This window comes from Heterodontus francisci, chromosome 10 (assembly GCF_036365525.1).
Source record: "Heterodontus francisci isolate sHetFra1 chromosome 10, sHetFra1.hap1, whole genome shotgun sequence".
NCBI classification, from domain to species: Eukaryota; Metazoa; Chordata; class Chondrichthyes; order Heterodontiformes; family Heterodontidae; genus Heterodontus; species Heterodontus francisci.
In genome coordinates, this window is record NC_090380.1 from 89,853,442 (window position 1) to 89,868,005 (window position 14,564).

General features: G+C 40.8%; 1 protein-coding gene across 1 annotated transcript in view; it reads right to left on the reverse strand.

Annotated features, from left to right (window-relative positions):
- The window catches only part of tomm70a (translocase of outer mitochondrial membrane 70 homolog A (S. cerevisiae)), a 41,280-nt gene that overhangs the window by 15,837 nt on the left and 10,879 nt on the right, over positions 1 to 14,564 (reverse strand). Inside the window, exons 4-9 of the mRNA XM_068041026.1 lie at positions 11,234 to 11,343; positions 9,595 to 9,749; positions 8,529 to 8,736; positions 4,839 to 4,973; positions 4,262 to 4,369; positions 1,015 to 1,131 (exon numbers count right to left, since the gene is read on the reverse strand). Coding sequence (XP_067897127.1) covers positions 1,015 to 1,131; positions 4,262 to 4,369; positions 4,839 to 4,973; positions 8,529 to 8,736; positions 9,595 to 9,749; positions 11,234 to 11,343 — 833 coding nt within the window. The remainder of the gene's footprint in view (positions 1 to 1,014; positions 1,132 to 4,261; positions 4,370 to 4,838; positions 4,974 to 8,528; positions 8,737 to 9,594; positions 9,750 to 11,233; positions 11,344 to 14,564) is intronic.

Sequence of the window (14,564 nt, forward strand, 5' to 3'; positions counted from 1 at the left end):
GGATGTTGCCTGGTATGGAGGGAAGGTCTTACGAGGAAAGGCTGAGGGACTTGGGGTTGTTTTCGTTAGAGAGGAGGAGGAGGAGAGGTGACTTAATAGAGACATACAAGATAATCAGAGGGTTAGATAGGGTGGATAGTGAGAGTCTTTTTCCTCGGATGATGATGGCAAACACGAGGGGACATAGCTTTAAGTTGGGGGGTGAAAGATATAGGACAGATGTCAGAGGTAGTTTCTTTACGCAGAGAGTAGTAGGGGCGTGGAACGCCCTGCCTGCAACAGTAGTAGACTCGCCAACTTTAAGGGCATTTAAGTGGTAATTGGATAGACATATGGATGAAAATGGAATAGTGTAGGTCAGATGGTTGGCGCAACATCGAGGGCCGAAGGGCCTGTACTGCGCTGTAATGTTCTAGTTCTAATTCTAATTCTAAAAACGGTTAGGGGAGTGCAGAATTCAAATGCTAAGCATTTAAATTATATTTTAAGTAAAATTAATTTTACGTGCTCCAAATTCAAAGAACAGGGCAAGGTGGCATAGATTCAAAGCTGTGACAGGTCAGTTTAACAGAGACTCCTGGAAACAAAAGGTAAAATAAAAAAGGAAAGTTGTGAATGCTGAAAATCTGAAAGGAAAACAGAAAATGTTGGTAACACAAAGTTAATAAAAACAGCACGATATGATTTAATCAGCAGCCTGGAATGGGTTGTAACTTGGCCGAGACCAGGACAATGCAATGAAAGGAGACAACAGACCTTGTTTGTATATTTTAAGGATCAGCCAAATGGGTTGAAGTGCCTTTTCTAAACATGCCTTCTGATCTTTAGGAGAATCAAAATTTAGTATCCGTGCAGCAGTAGTTTGAAGGACATGCATGTAAACAAAATAAATTTGCTAATATTTGCAACTGGACACAAAGTCTTTAGATGTTAAATGTTCCATTCTGCAGTATAATCCTTAACCTTGCTGAACACAAATGCTGAAATAACCTGTGTTGAATGTTGAAGGCTTACCTGCGCATATAATGCATAACCCTCTGCACACCTGGGAAAATTTTTAATAACATCTTCAAAGCCTTTTACAGCCACTTGAATCTGCAAAGGATTGCTTCCAGTGTAGGCCTGACGATACTGGAAGAAAATGTATGACAGAAATGTATTTCAGTTGGTAGAAGGTGAGAAATTTTTTTTGTTAGTAACGTGAAATTACATTTTTTCTTTTTAGATGTATAAAGATCAACTGTGTAAGATTTAAACAATTTTTATTCTATTTTCATGGGATGTGGACATCACTGGCAAGGCCAGCATTTGTTGCCCCTCCCTAACTGCACTTGAACTGAATGATTTGCTAGGCCATTTCAGAGGGCAGTTAAGAGTCAACCACATTACTGTGGGTCTGGAGTCATATAGAGGCTAGACCAAGCAATGACAGCAGATTTCCTTCCCTAAAGGACATTAGTGAACCAGATGGGATTTTGCGACAATTGATGAGAGTTTCGTGACACCATTACTGAGACTAGCTTTCAATTCCAGATTTTTATTAATTGAATTTATATTCCACCAGCTGCTGTGGTGGGATTTGAACCAGTGTCCCCAGGGCATTAGCCTGAGCCTTTGGACTACTCGTCCAGTGACATTACCACTACTCCACCGTCTCAAATCTTACAGTGCCCTTTGCATAGCACAAGAGAATCTCAGTGGTTCCACAATAAGGGCCTGAATTTCTAGATATCTTGGATGCTCACTGTAGGAATTATGTGGTGTAAAACAATATCCAACTTGGCACACTCTAATTAGCTCAAAAGGTGCACTAAATACCGCTGTCAAGATGTATAGCTATTATTGATATTCATTCATGATCAGCTCCACATCATTTAGAGCCTGTACCCTTGGTTTGAAACGTACAGAAAAACAAGGCATCTTTGTCTGCCAAGAATCTAGAGCTCACCTGTAAATTAAAACTCTTAGCTGTGTGCGTTTAGGTGACAGGAATGGAAGAGAACTTGGAAGGTGGGGAAAACGAACAGTCGCTGAGAAGGCCTTCAGATTATTTGAAGACAGAGGGAGGTAACCACATTGTTACTTCTGGGTATCCTCCAATTATTTATAGTTGGTCCCCCTCTACTTCTTTCTTGTCTACATGCTGCCCCTCGGTGACATCATCTGAAAGCATGGTATGCATGCTGATGACACTCAGCTCTACCTCGCCAACACTTCTCTCGACCCCTCCACCGTTGCTAAATTATCAGACTGTTTATCGGACATCCAGGACAGGTACAGCAGAAATTTCCTTCAATTAAATATTGGGTAGATTGAAGCCATTGTTTTCAGTTCCCACTCCAAACTCCGTTCCATAACTACCAACTCCAAGCTTCTCTCTGACAACAGTCTGAGAAAGCCAGTCTGCTCACAGCCCTGGTGTCACATTTGATCCCAGAGATGAGCTTCTGGCCTCATACCCATGCCATCACCTCCGTAACATCACCCGACTTCACCCCGCATCAGCACATCTGCGAAACCCTCATTCATGCCTTCGTTACCTCTATAGTTGACTGGCTCAAGTCACTTCTGGTTGGTCTTACACATTCTACTCTCTCTAAACTGGAGGTCATCCAAAATTCTGCTGCCTGTGTCTTAACTCGCACCAAGTCCCATTCCCCTATTACCCCCGTGCGCACTGACCTACATTGACTCCTGGTCAAGTAATGTCATTTTAAAATTCTTATCCTGGTTTTCAAATCCCTCCATGGCCCCAGCCCTCCCCATCTCAATTTCTTCCAGCCACACAACCCTCCAAGATATCTGCGCTCCTTTAATTCTGGTCTCCTGTGTATCCCCGATTTTAATCGCTTCATCATTGGTGGCCATGCCTTCAGTTAACTGGGCCCCAAGCTCTGGAATACCCTTCCTAAACCTCTCTGCCTCTCAACCTCACTTTCTTCCTTTAAGACACTCCTTAAAACCTACCTCTTTGACCAAGCTTTTGGTCATCTGACTTAATATCTCCTTTTGTGGCTCAATGTCATTTTCTTTTTTACAATGCACCTGTAAAGTGCTTTGGGACGTTAAAGGCGCTATATAAATATAAGTTGTTGTTCGGACAAGCCATAGATTGGGGGGAGGGGGCAAGGTGGCTGAATGACTGGCCATTGATGGTACAGGAGAGAATGAGAAGTAGGCTGTACTGGGAGGAATGTAGTCAATGCAGGGAAGTGCAAGGCCATGGAGGGTAGATGAAAACCTTAAAGCTCAATTCCATGCATCACAATAAGCCAGTGGATCTTGGCAAGGATCAGGGCGATCAGGTAAGAACTTGCAGTTTATAAATGGCATAAGTAGGAAGCCTGCAAAAAGCATCAGAGAAGTCCAGCCACGTGATAACATTTGCGCAGTGGTGAGCAACATATCAAGGTTCCACATTGCTGGGCTAAGCCTGAATTGATAGTCAGAGAATGAGAAGGAGCAGAGGCATGTAGGTGTTTGTGGGAGTGGAAGAGGACAGTTTCGGCTTTACAGACAACACATTGGAGGAAATTTATCTAGGTCTTGATGGCAGACAGGCAGTTGAAGATGATGGCAATAGTTATGAGGATCAATGGAGGTAACAGTGAGGCAGATCTACCACATAGAAATGGATGCTGTTCTTCCAGATAACAGAAGAGTAAGAGGCGACTTGATTGAAACATATAAGATCCTGAGGGGTCTTGACAGGGGGATGTGGAAAGGATGTTTCCCCTTGTGGGAGAATCTAGAACTGGAGGTCAATGTTTAAAAATAAGGGGTCTCCCATTTAAGACAGAGATGAGGAGAAATTTTTTCTCTGAGGGTCGTGAGGAACTCTACCTCAAAAGGCAGTGGAAGCAGAGTCCTTGAATATTTTTAAGGCAGAGGTAGATAGCTTCTTGATATGTAAGGGGGTGAAAGGTTATCAGGGGTAGGCGGGAATGTGGAGTAATCAGTTCAGCTATGAATGGCAGAGCAGGCTCGAGGGGCCTACTCATGCTCTTAATTCTTATGTTCGTAACATCACTAACGGGTAGCATGTAAATGATGAATAGCGCACTCTAATCGACCTTAATAGGGTAACTCACTATGCGGCAGCCAGTAATATGCCAGTTAGAAGAGTAAAGTACTTAGTGTTATTTATTAAAGATCCTTCTCAGTTTTTGTTCCAGATAAATATCACAGGCAGTTATATTGTGCAATAAGACATTCATCTGTAGTGAATTTTACTGAACAAAATTAGAACTAGAGCACTTACCAATGCAAAGCATTTCTGGGCCTGTGCTAGAGCAGAGTCTGGTCGTAGTCTAATGCACTCATCAAAATCTTCAACAGCCTCCTCAACGCGGTCAAGCAAAATCTTCAGCTATAAGCAAAAATTTAGGATTACTGCATAATCATATAATCTGCACAGACTTTGAAATTAAGGCAGACCACGTTGTTCATTTCATTCTCCCATTCCTTCAATACTTCTGACACTACATACAGAACAGAAAATGGAGGGAGTGAAGAAAGGGGGAAAAAAAAAAAAAGGGCTCTCACCTAATCTGTTCCTTCTCAAAAAGCATCTCCCATCATTTCTTGATTGGGAGTGTACAATGGAAGGCAGGACTATCAGCTATGTAGTCTGACAGGTTTACTCCAGCTTACCGCCCTCAACAATGGATGGGCAATAAAGGCAGCCATATCAATATCATTGACATACAATTCGTTACAGTAAAGTTGTATGACTGGTCCACTTCCTCAATTAATCAGAAATTTGCGGGTTGTTTTAGCTCTAAAGAAGTGAAGACAATTTTTTTTAGACTGATTCAGACAACTGTAGCTCTTCCTACCTGTCCACGATGATGGTAAACATCAGCATTTTGAGGATCAATATCAGCAGCCATGTTGAAATCTTGTGTAGACAGTTGCGATTGTTGCTGCTGCATGTACATGCTTCCACGCTTGATCAATGCATTGGCACGCAGCTGGAGGACAATACAAACAATACATCATAAGTTCTCACTGAGTACATATATTATTTGAGAGACTGGTCACATATTCTCATATTCAGCAATCCAGATTTTGATAGCTGGTAAGATCATGCTGTTAATCCTTCATGTTGCAGAAAATGAACAATAATTCTGGCTTGAGACAAGGAAAAGTGGGGAAAATGTTCATTGGATGGTCAGTATGATATTTAAGGAATTGATGAGAAATCAGAACTACTTTCTCTTCACTGGATTAGTCACCACACACTGCACTGAAATGGACTAACTTCAATGTAGCTGATACATAACCTACCTTGAAAGGGTTTACTTACTTTTTAAAACTATTTATATTTGTAAAATGAATCCCAAACCCGCTTATCCCATTAAAAGCAACGGTAGAGTGTCTTGATGACAGACAAAAGTTCTCAACACTTTTGCCTGCAGCATGCCTTGGTGATGGTCATGATGTACTTATGTAATTGACACAGTAAGAGAACCATTTTTTGTTGGGAACGTTGTAACACAGTGGTTGCTACTGGACTAATAAACCAGGGGCCTGGACTCATGCTTCAGAGAAATGAGTTCAAATAAATCTGGAATAAAAAGCTAGTATCAGTAATGGTACCCATTGCTAACTACCAGATTGACCTCTGGTTCACTAATGTTTTTTCGGGAAGGAAATCTGCTGCCCTTACCTAGTCTGGACTATATGTAACTCCAGACCCTCAGCATTGTGGTGGACTCTTAACTGCTCCCTGAAATGACCTAGCAAGCCATTCAGTTGTCAAGATGGAGGTTCACCACCACGGTCGTGAGGGCAACTGGGGTGGGCAATAAATGCTGGTGTTGCCAGCGATGACTATATACTGTGAATGAAGTTTTTTAAAATTTGGTTAACTACAAAGCACAGCAACTTTAAGTGAATATTTACAATTTAAATAAAAAGCATCATAAAATGACAAATATATTTTGTTTTCCTGCTCTAGGTTGTTTATTATCAAGCTAGCATGTAGGCTTCTTGATGAAAACAACGACGCTAGATTAAGGAATTCCCCAATGAGGTTAGGAAAGTTTGAATGTCAGCTACAAATAAAATTCAAAATGATTACATTAATTTGGCAATTGACCACACATTATAATTTTGATGACCTACAGTCAACATACAAACCAATCCAACTGCTGAAGAGTAGAATATCAAAAGACATTCTAGAACAGAATTTCCTGTATTACTTCCAGACCGTCAGTCAAACAGATCAATTAAACTAGCTGGGAGTGAGAAAATGGATTCGGTCAACTTGGTATTATACTGATGAATGGTTTTAGTCATTAATTGCTGTAAAAAGACCTTTTTATTGGGGTGAGGGCACAAATATACAAGGTCGTTTCAAAGGTCTACGTATGTTCACAGAGCCTTAGTTTCAGATTTGCAGTATTTCTTTTAATATTTTAACTTTAAATTCACCTTATTGAACTTATTCCTGTAAGACTTCTAAATAAAACAAAAATAAATTAAGTTTTCCTCGTTCTTCAAATGAGATTTCGATCTATTCCTTTTACTAACAGTATCAGCTTGGTTTAATGCAAGGATAGTCCTAGCAACTACAGGCCAGTTAGTTATCAGTGATGGGTAAGGTTTTAGAAACAATAATAAGGGAAACTATCAGACACTCAAAGGTTTGAGCTAGCATAGATTTGTAAGAGGCAGATCATGCTTGACTTATCTAATTGAGTTTTTTGATGAGGTAACAGAGAAGGTTGATGAAGGGAATGCAGTGTATGTTGTTTAAACGAATTTTAAAAGGGCATTTTATAAAGGTACCACATAAGAGGCTGCTTAACAAAATCGATCCTCATAGGAGAGTCAGTGTCCAACTGGATAAAAAATTGGCTTAAGGACAGAAAACAGCGAATTGTAGTAAAGGGTTAGTGCTGGGACCACTGTTTTTTTTGCTATATATAAATGACTTGGATATTGGAATACAGAGTAGAATCTCAAAATTTGTCAATGACACCAAACTTGGAAGTGTGGCAAAGTGAGGATGATATGAATCGCCTGCAACAGGGCATAGATAGGCTAGCAGAATGGGCAGACGGGACAGATGGAATTTAATACTGACAAGTGTGAGGTGATACATTTTGGCAGAAAGAATAGGGAGAGGCAATATAGAGTTAATGGTACAGTTCTAAAGACTGTGCAGAACAGAAGGATCTGCGGGTACATGCGCATTGATCTTTGAAGGTGACATATTGAGAGTGTGGTTAGTAAAGCATATGGAATCTTGGGCTTCATAAATAGAGGCACGAGTACAAAAGCAGGGAAGTTATGCTGAACCTTTATAAAGCTCTGATTAGCCCCAATTGGAGTATTGCGTCCAGTTTTGGTCACACTTCAGGATGGATGTGAGGGTCCTTGAGAGGGTGCAGAGATTTACCAGAATGGTTCCAGGGATGCAGGATTTTAGCTACAAAGTTAGGTTGAAAAAGCTGAGTTTGTTCTCCTTAGAACAAAGGAAATTGAGGGGAGATTTAATAAAAGTGTACAAGATTATGGTAGGCTTAGATAAATTAGACAAGGAAAACTGTTCCCATTAACTAATGATACAAAGACTAGGGGACACAGATTGAAAGTTTTGGGCAAAAGATGCAGAGGCAATATGAGGAAGCACTTTTTTATGCAGTGGGTGGTAATAAATAGGAACTCACTGCCCACAGGCGGGTGGAAGCGGAAACAATCCATGACTCCAAGAGGAAGTTGGTTGGCCACTTGAGGGAAATAGACTTGCAGGGCTGTGGGGATGGAGCGGGGGATTGAACTGACTGGATAGCTCCGTGGAGAGTGGACATGGACTCGATGGGCCGAATCACTTCCTTCTGTGCCATAAATGGCTCTATGACTCCAGTGGTAGCGCACTCCTCACCCGAGTTAAAGGTTCTATGCTCAAGCCTCACTCCAAGCCTCGAGCACATAATTTAGGTACACATTTCAGTGCAGCCTGAGGGAGTGCTTGCTTGTCTGAGGTGCTGTTTTTCAGATCAGGCATTAAATAGAGGTCCCATGCACATAAAGCTCTCATAGCACTTTTCATGGAGAAGGTAGTTCTCCTATTGCCCTAGCCAAAATTCATCCATCACTCAATCAATATCACCAAAACAAATTAACTGGCCACTTATTTCATTGCTGTAGGAAATTGGATGATTACTTCAAAATCAATGCATTGACCTTGAAGCACTTATGACATTGGAGACATAAATGGTAGTACACAAATACAAGCTTTTTTTTTTCTTTGTGCTATTTTGAACATATTCTTTGCTGTCTAAGTCTCACTACTGCCTTACCTGGTCCACAAAAGCTAACGACCGCCTTCAGGTGAGCCTGGTCGCAGCAGTGAAGAAGAAATCATTTGATAGTATGCTGTGATTTTCTTAAAGAACGATCAGCAATTGAGGAAGGTTTTTTTTTTGTAAATGACTGCAGTTGTTTTAGCAAGATAGGACTACTTATCCTTATTCCAATGCTGGATAAGTGAAAAGAAATTTGAATATAATACCTACCTTCACATTTGCATCTTCCATACTAACGACCATATCAAGGTCAGGTTGAGCAGCTGTAGCATTGCCTATCAGCAAATAGAAGGTAGCCCGAAGCAATAAGGCTTCAGCCACATATTTTCCCTTTGTGTCTATTTCTTTGGTGCATTCACTAATAATTTTGTCATAGTTCTCTTCCTCCATGTATTGTTTTGCCTTCTGGTATCCAGATCTGAAAAACATAAAAACACAGCTATGACTAAATTGCACCATCAGAAGAGTTTATTTCCACTCACTCCCTTTGTTAGTCTGAGGAAACCACTAGACCTTTCAGCATAAGTTAATGGCAGCCACAAATCAGTAGCATTTACCAGGCTGGTTTTGTGTCATGTATTAGATGTATCCATCTTTTGTCACCAACGCCAGGATATGACAAAAGCACAACATTGATTTGCACCTACGACTATATAGCCAGCATCACTTTGGTGTTCATTTACATGTGCTTTAAAATTTTTTTACTCGGAGGGCGGTTAGAATGTAAAATCTGATTCTACAAGGCGTTTTTGAAGTGCAGGTACTTTTTAAAAGGAATTACAACATAGCTTAAAAAGGGGAATGGCAAAATGTATGAAGATTGGGATTAGATGAGGTGGCTCACAAAGAGAAAAATATTGGTGCAGACTTGATGGACTGAATCTGAATAGGCTCTTTCCGGGCTCCAATACTCTAGGAATTCATGCTGCAGTACAGTTCCACAGGCATTGCACAGCCCTCTAGTATCCTCCCGAGGAACCACTCAGTGCTAGGCTATTCAACTATTAACAAAAGATCCATCAAAGGCAAGGTAAATCCAACCATCATCAAAATACCCTTCCAGCAGCACTAATAAACAGCCACCAGGAACCCTGTTCATGTTTTCCTCCTATCTAGCTGGAGGGTGTTGCATGCAATGTAAACCCCTGCTAACCTAAGTGTAATGAATTCACTCACCACAGATCATGGATTAAAATTAGAACCTTTCTGATCTGTACCACATTATACAGTGCATTCACTCATTGGGGCTTGACAAAAGTATATTTTATACAATCACCTTCCTGTTCCCCTAATATCAGCAGCTTCACCCTCCTTGTCTTTGTCTTCATCAGGCTTTTCACCTTTAAGCAAAGGCTGTGAGATGATGTCATCAGTGAAGGAATTGAAGTAGGATTTGATGAACTGTGGGGAGGGCATCAGTGGCTCTCTATTCTACAATGGAGAGAAAACAAAAGAAATTTAGAAAGCAGAGTTTTAAAAGTGAATGCAAGGATCACAATCACATTGATCACCTAGAAGCACACCTCATAAAAAGGCTCTAATTCAATGTATAAAATGCAGAGTTCCACTAAAAAGAAAATTGTTTCATAACACTGCCATCAAATGCAAAGTTGTTTATACAGTTCCTTTCTGACTGAAATGGTTATTAAATAACATGCAAACCCTCCCAAAGTTCTCTGTCTGTATAATGGCTCAGGTAATTTAAGATTCTCTTTCCAGGGGATGCCATATAAATACACAAATACATTTTGCTTTGACATTATTTATTCTTCCCTTTCTCTATCCCTGTTCTTTTATTTTACTTTCCCTCTCAAACCATCAATTATGAATTTTGATTTTATCTGCACTAACATATAATTTTGTTTTATTACTCTGATTTCCCCTATGCAGTCTCTTCCAGCCAGTCCCACAGCTCTCTCCATGCTCAAGACATGAACTGACATCAATATTGTGAGTTAATGTACTTTCTATATTAAGAATTCAGGGCATCTACACTGCTGCATGTCTACTCTGACCCCTCCTGTTCCCAGCCTGCTCCCATGCCCATCTCCTTTCCGATCACCCATGAACCCCTATCCAAGTTTCACCACATCTGGACTTCTGCCATTTCTAAACTTAATCGTGTCTATGAAACCCTCAACCTCCTCGGCCATAGTACTTGATCACCCAACTTTCTTTACCCAGTACCATCAAACTGCACCGACATTGTTTGAATCTGCTATCATTGCTCCTTTGCTACCAACTCCTCCACAACTATTCTATCTTCAATATTATCTTCCTTTCTAGAGTCCTGGAATATGTCATCCAATCAGATTACTGCCAGGAGCTCATGTTAGTCAAAGCCACAAGTGAAATTTTGTGCAACTGTTACTTGCTTCTTACTATCCTCCATTATTCCATTGCCTTGGAAGACACCACCCTCCTCAAAAATGTCTCCTCTGCAGCTCACCTCCATAGTATTACTCTCTCCTGGTTCCATTCTTACTTGCATCTTAGTTGATTTTACACTGTCTCCTGTCTTGCCCACAGTTACAGAATGCATCACAGATCTCCATCCTTGTTCCCAGGCGCTCCTTCAGTGACAATACCACCCTCCCTGGATCATCAGCACATCCACCTTACCAGCTTCCACCATGCCTTCAAAGCCTCCTGAAGACCAGACTCTAATTGTGCCTCCCCTCGGCTCATTCTCACTTGTTTATTATCCATTTGTTTGCCCCATGAAACACTCTGCAAAGGTTTGCTTGTGGGACTATAGAAATGCATGCTGCTGTCCCCTGAACCCAAGCAATAGCAGACTGGAAAAAAAGTCTGCCAAAAGCAATGTGGTGCAAACGCGCATTTGTTTGTATTAATGTGCTGGGAACAAATTCAAGATGGTATATATAACTACCTGTGACATTTCAGTCACTAACCTTGTACTTTTCTTTAGCTTTCTCTTTTCCAAGCAGCTTAAGGACTCTGTCAGCAAGCAGCATGCTTTGTTGGTTTTGGAATCCCTCCAGGATACAAACTGCAGTGACATCTGAAAGATGCAAAGACACCAGTCATGCTTCCAGAGAGTGCACCTTGAAATATGCTCAGCAATGGCACAAATCTCATTAATTTTTTTAAAGAAACACATTTCTGGCATAGTTGTGATTCAAAATAGGTTTGTAACAGGTAAGGTTGGAAAATACTGGCTGCTTTGATATCAGTGTGATTGTAAACCTAATTAGCTTGAATTAAGCATTTCTGTTAATTTATCAAATGGATTTTACGTGGTTGAATTACAAAGGGCAGAATGAATTTTGCAAAGCATAAAATGGTTACAATTTGGGTTTTCTCCCAAACAAGATAGTTTCCAAAGGTAGCGTGCCACAGGTTTAAAAATAATTCCTTAAGTTTTTTTTTACAGCAGATGATGTTTCAGATGTCCACTGTATATTCCTGACCTCTTCAGCACATTCGGATATTATTGAGGCTCTAACTACAAACTGAAATTTAAATAATATAACATATGAAGAAAAATGAATATAGATTTGCACCCAGCTTATTTGATGACTTGAAAACAAGAAAAAATAATTTCAGATGCCATTTTCACAACCTTTAAACCAAGGTTTGATAATCTTTTATGCAGATGCATGCCACCGTGCCTAGATTTCTCTCCATCACCAGGGCACCGAAACACAATTGAACTGAGTGAAATGAACATGCTAGTATTGTTGCACAGATATATGTCACTTCCTTCAAAGTGCAGACCAGCTTCTTCAACAAAACAGTAAACAGGGAATTACAAAGCATGTCACTGCAAAGGATTCCGCTCTTGTTTGAATAGTGACGTGTTCACCTGTGGGGGCAGACAGGACCTTGGTTTAACTGGGTGCCATGTTCTGCATTAGCAACGAATGCAGTGCTCCTTCAGTATTGAACTATCAGCCTTGATTATGCACTCAATCTTTGCAGTGGGCATTAAGAGTGCTTCCACTGAGCCAAGGTTGCCATATTGCCTTATAGCCAGGTTAACTTATCTGTTCTCTCCACAGATGCTAACTGATGGGTTTTTCCATTTTTTTTTAACGTAATTTGTAGTTTGCTGCTTTTTATTTATTTAAAAAAATCTCCAGTTCTCCCTCAGGGGGTGGACAGTTACTTATTTCTAACATCTAATCAAGTGGCAAGGGGGAAATAGTCCCCTTATCGTCTGGAGCAATGTTTACTGAAACAACTGAAGTTCCGTCTTGCATGACAGCTTTGGCAGTTGTATAATCACAGATAATAAGCTCCAAAGTTAAAGTTTCATAATCTGAAAACACTAATCAAACAACCCAATTGTTACTTCATGTTAGCAAAGCCCAAAGACACGTATCTGCAGTGCTTACAGGTAATATTACACATTGCTAAAAATTCAGTCAGAATTGCCTTTTCCTTCAGAACTCCTTTATAAATTTAGTTAAAAAAAATATGCACACAAATACTTGGTCATCTGATGCACGACAGTTAGACAATGCCATTACTATTTAATTTCTCAATTTAAGGAAGAAACAGGAAAACATTTTGTATGTAAACTATTTTTCTGCACTATGTTTGAAGAATCGAGACCGGGATCTACAGCATAAAAGAGTCAACAACTTGGTGAATTGATGGTGGCTAGCAAAGGACGTGGAGAAATTCACCAGGGTAATATAAGAGGATGGGGTCAAGGCACATTAGTGGGGTATAAAAGTCAGAAATTTACGATGCACCAGATCTGTTTCATGAAGACAACCGTTCAAGATATTCTTCACCATAACCAGAAAGAAATTACCAGAAGTTAAAAATATAAGAAAAAGATATAATGCTAACAACCTGTAGTGGCAAAAATAAAACAATGAAAGGCAATATGGATTTTCCACTCAAATTTTGAAGTGGTATTTTCTTCTCCCCCCACCCCCCCCAACAAAATCATACATAATTTCAGGATGCTACTCCCAGCATATCAAAGACCAGCTCTGATCATTTCCTTGCGTCACTTCCACCCACGTCCTCCTTCCACATCTAAATCCTACCTTCTTCTGTATATGACCCTGGAAAAAAAAACTATCCCCAAGTTCACTTACAGCTGCACTTCCAAAATCCAAATAGTCCAGCTTTTGCCCCATTTCCACAACATTTCTGCAGCTACTGATTTGCTCAACCACACCCTCACCTCCACCTTCAATATCCAAGTCCCCAATAAAACCAATACCCACTCTTTCTCACCTTGGCCATTCCCCTGGTACAGCCTTCATCTCCACTCCCTATAGTCCAAGGACGCAGACTTGAACTGATGTGGGCAACAACTAGTTTAGCCAATCACCACCAGATCTGGCTGGACCACAACGAACTAGCAGGTCCTGCTCTCATCTGCTAAAACTGCTCACTATTCCAGGATTACACTGAAATGCAAAGATAACACCTGGTTTCTTTTCTCTACAGAAAACTATTGTCTTAAACCCAGCGTCCGCCTGCTCCACCCTCACCTCCAACAAGAAGTGTGAGGAGCTCAGAGTCATATAGTCATAGTTATGCAGCACAGAAACAGGTCTTTCAGCCCATCGTGTCTGTGCCAGCCATCAAGCACCTATCTACTCTAATCCCATTTTCCAGCACTTGGCCCGTATATCCTTGTTACTCCCAGGAGGGGCATCTTCCATTTATTATAACCTTCTGCTTTCAATCCAGTTCATTATGTGCTGTTAATTCTATAAATCTTAGCCTTCTTTAAAGCTTCCCATGGGCTTCTTTGTCACCAAGATTGAGAGCATTCAATCAGTTGCATCTGCCATTTCTCTCCCTTCTATTAGCCCACTGGGCCAAACTTCCTCTAAAGCTCCCTATCTAAATCCTGAACTTTTATTTTTCTCTTTCTCTCTCATCTCCCCTCATGCCTTCTCCGAGCTCATCTTGTCTACAAGACCCGCCCCCACTCCCTTAACCCCATTTCCACTGAGCTGCTGACCACACAACTTCCCCTCCTTGGTTCCCATGTTAGTTGAAATTGTTAACAGTTCTCTCTCCTGAGCTACTGTCGCCCGCTCCTTTAAATGTGCCATCACCCCCTCCTCAAAAATACCAACCCTTGACCCCACTGTCCTTGCAAACTACCACCCCATCTCCAAACTCCCTTCCCTCACTAAATTCCATGAACGTGCCATTGCTTCCAAAATTTGCGCCCATCTTCCACGGAACTCCATGTTTTAATCCCTCCAATCAGGTTTCCACCCCACCACAGAACCAAAACAGCAC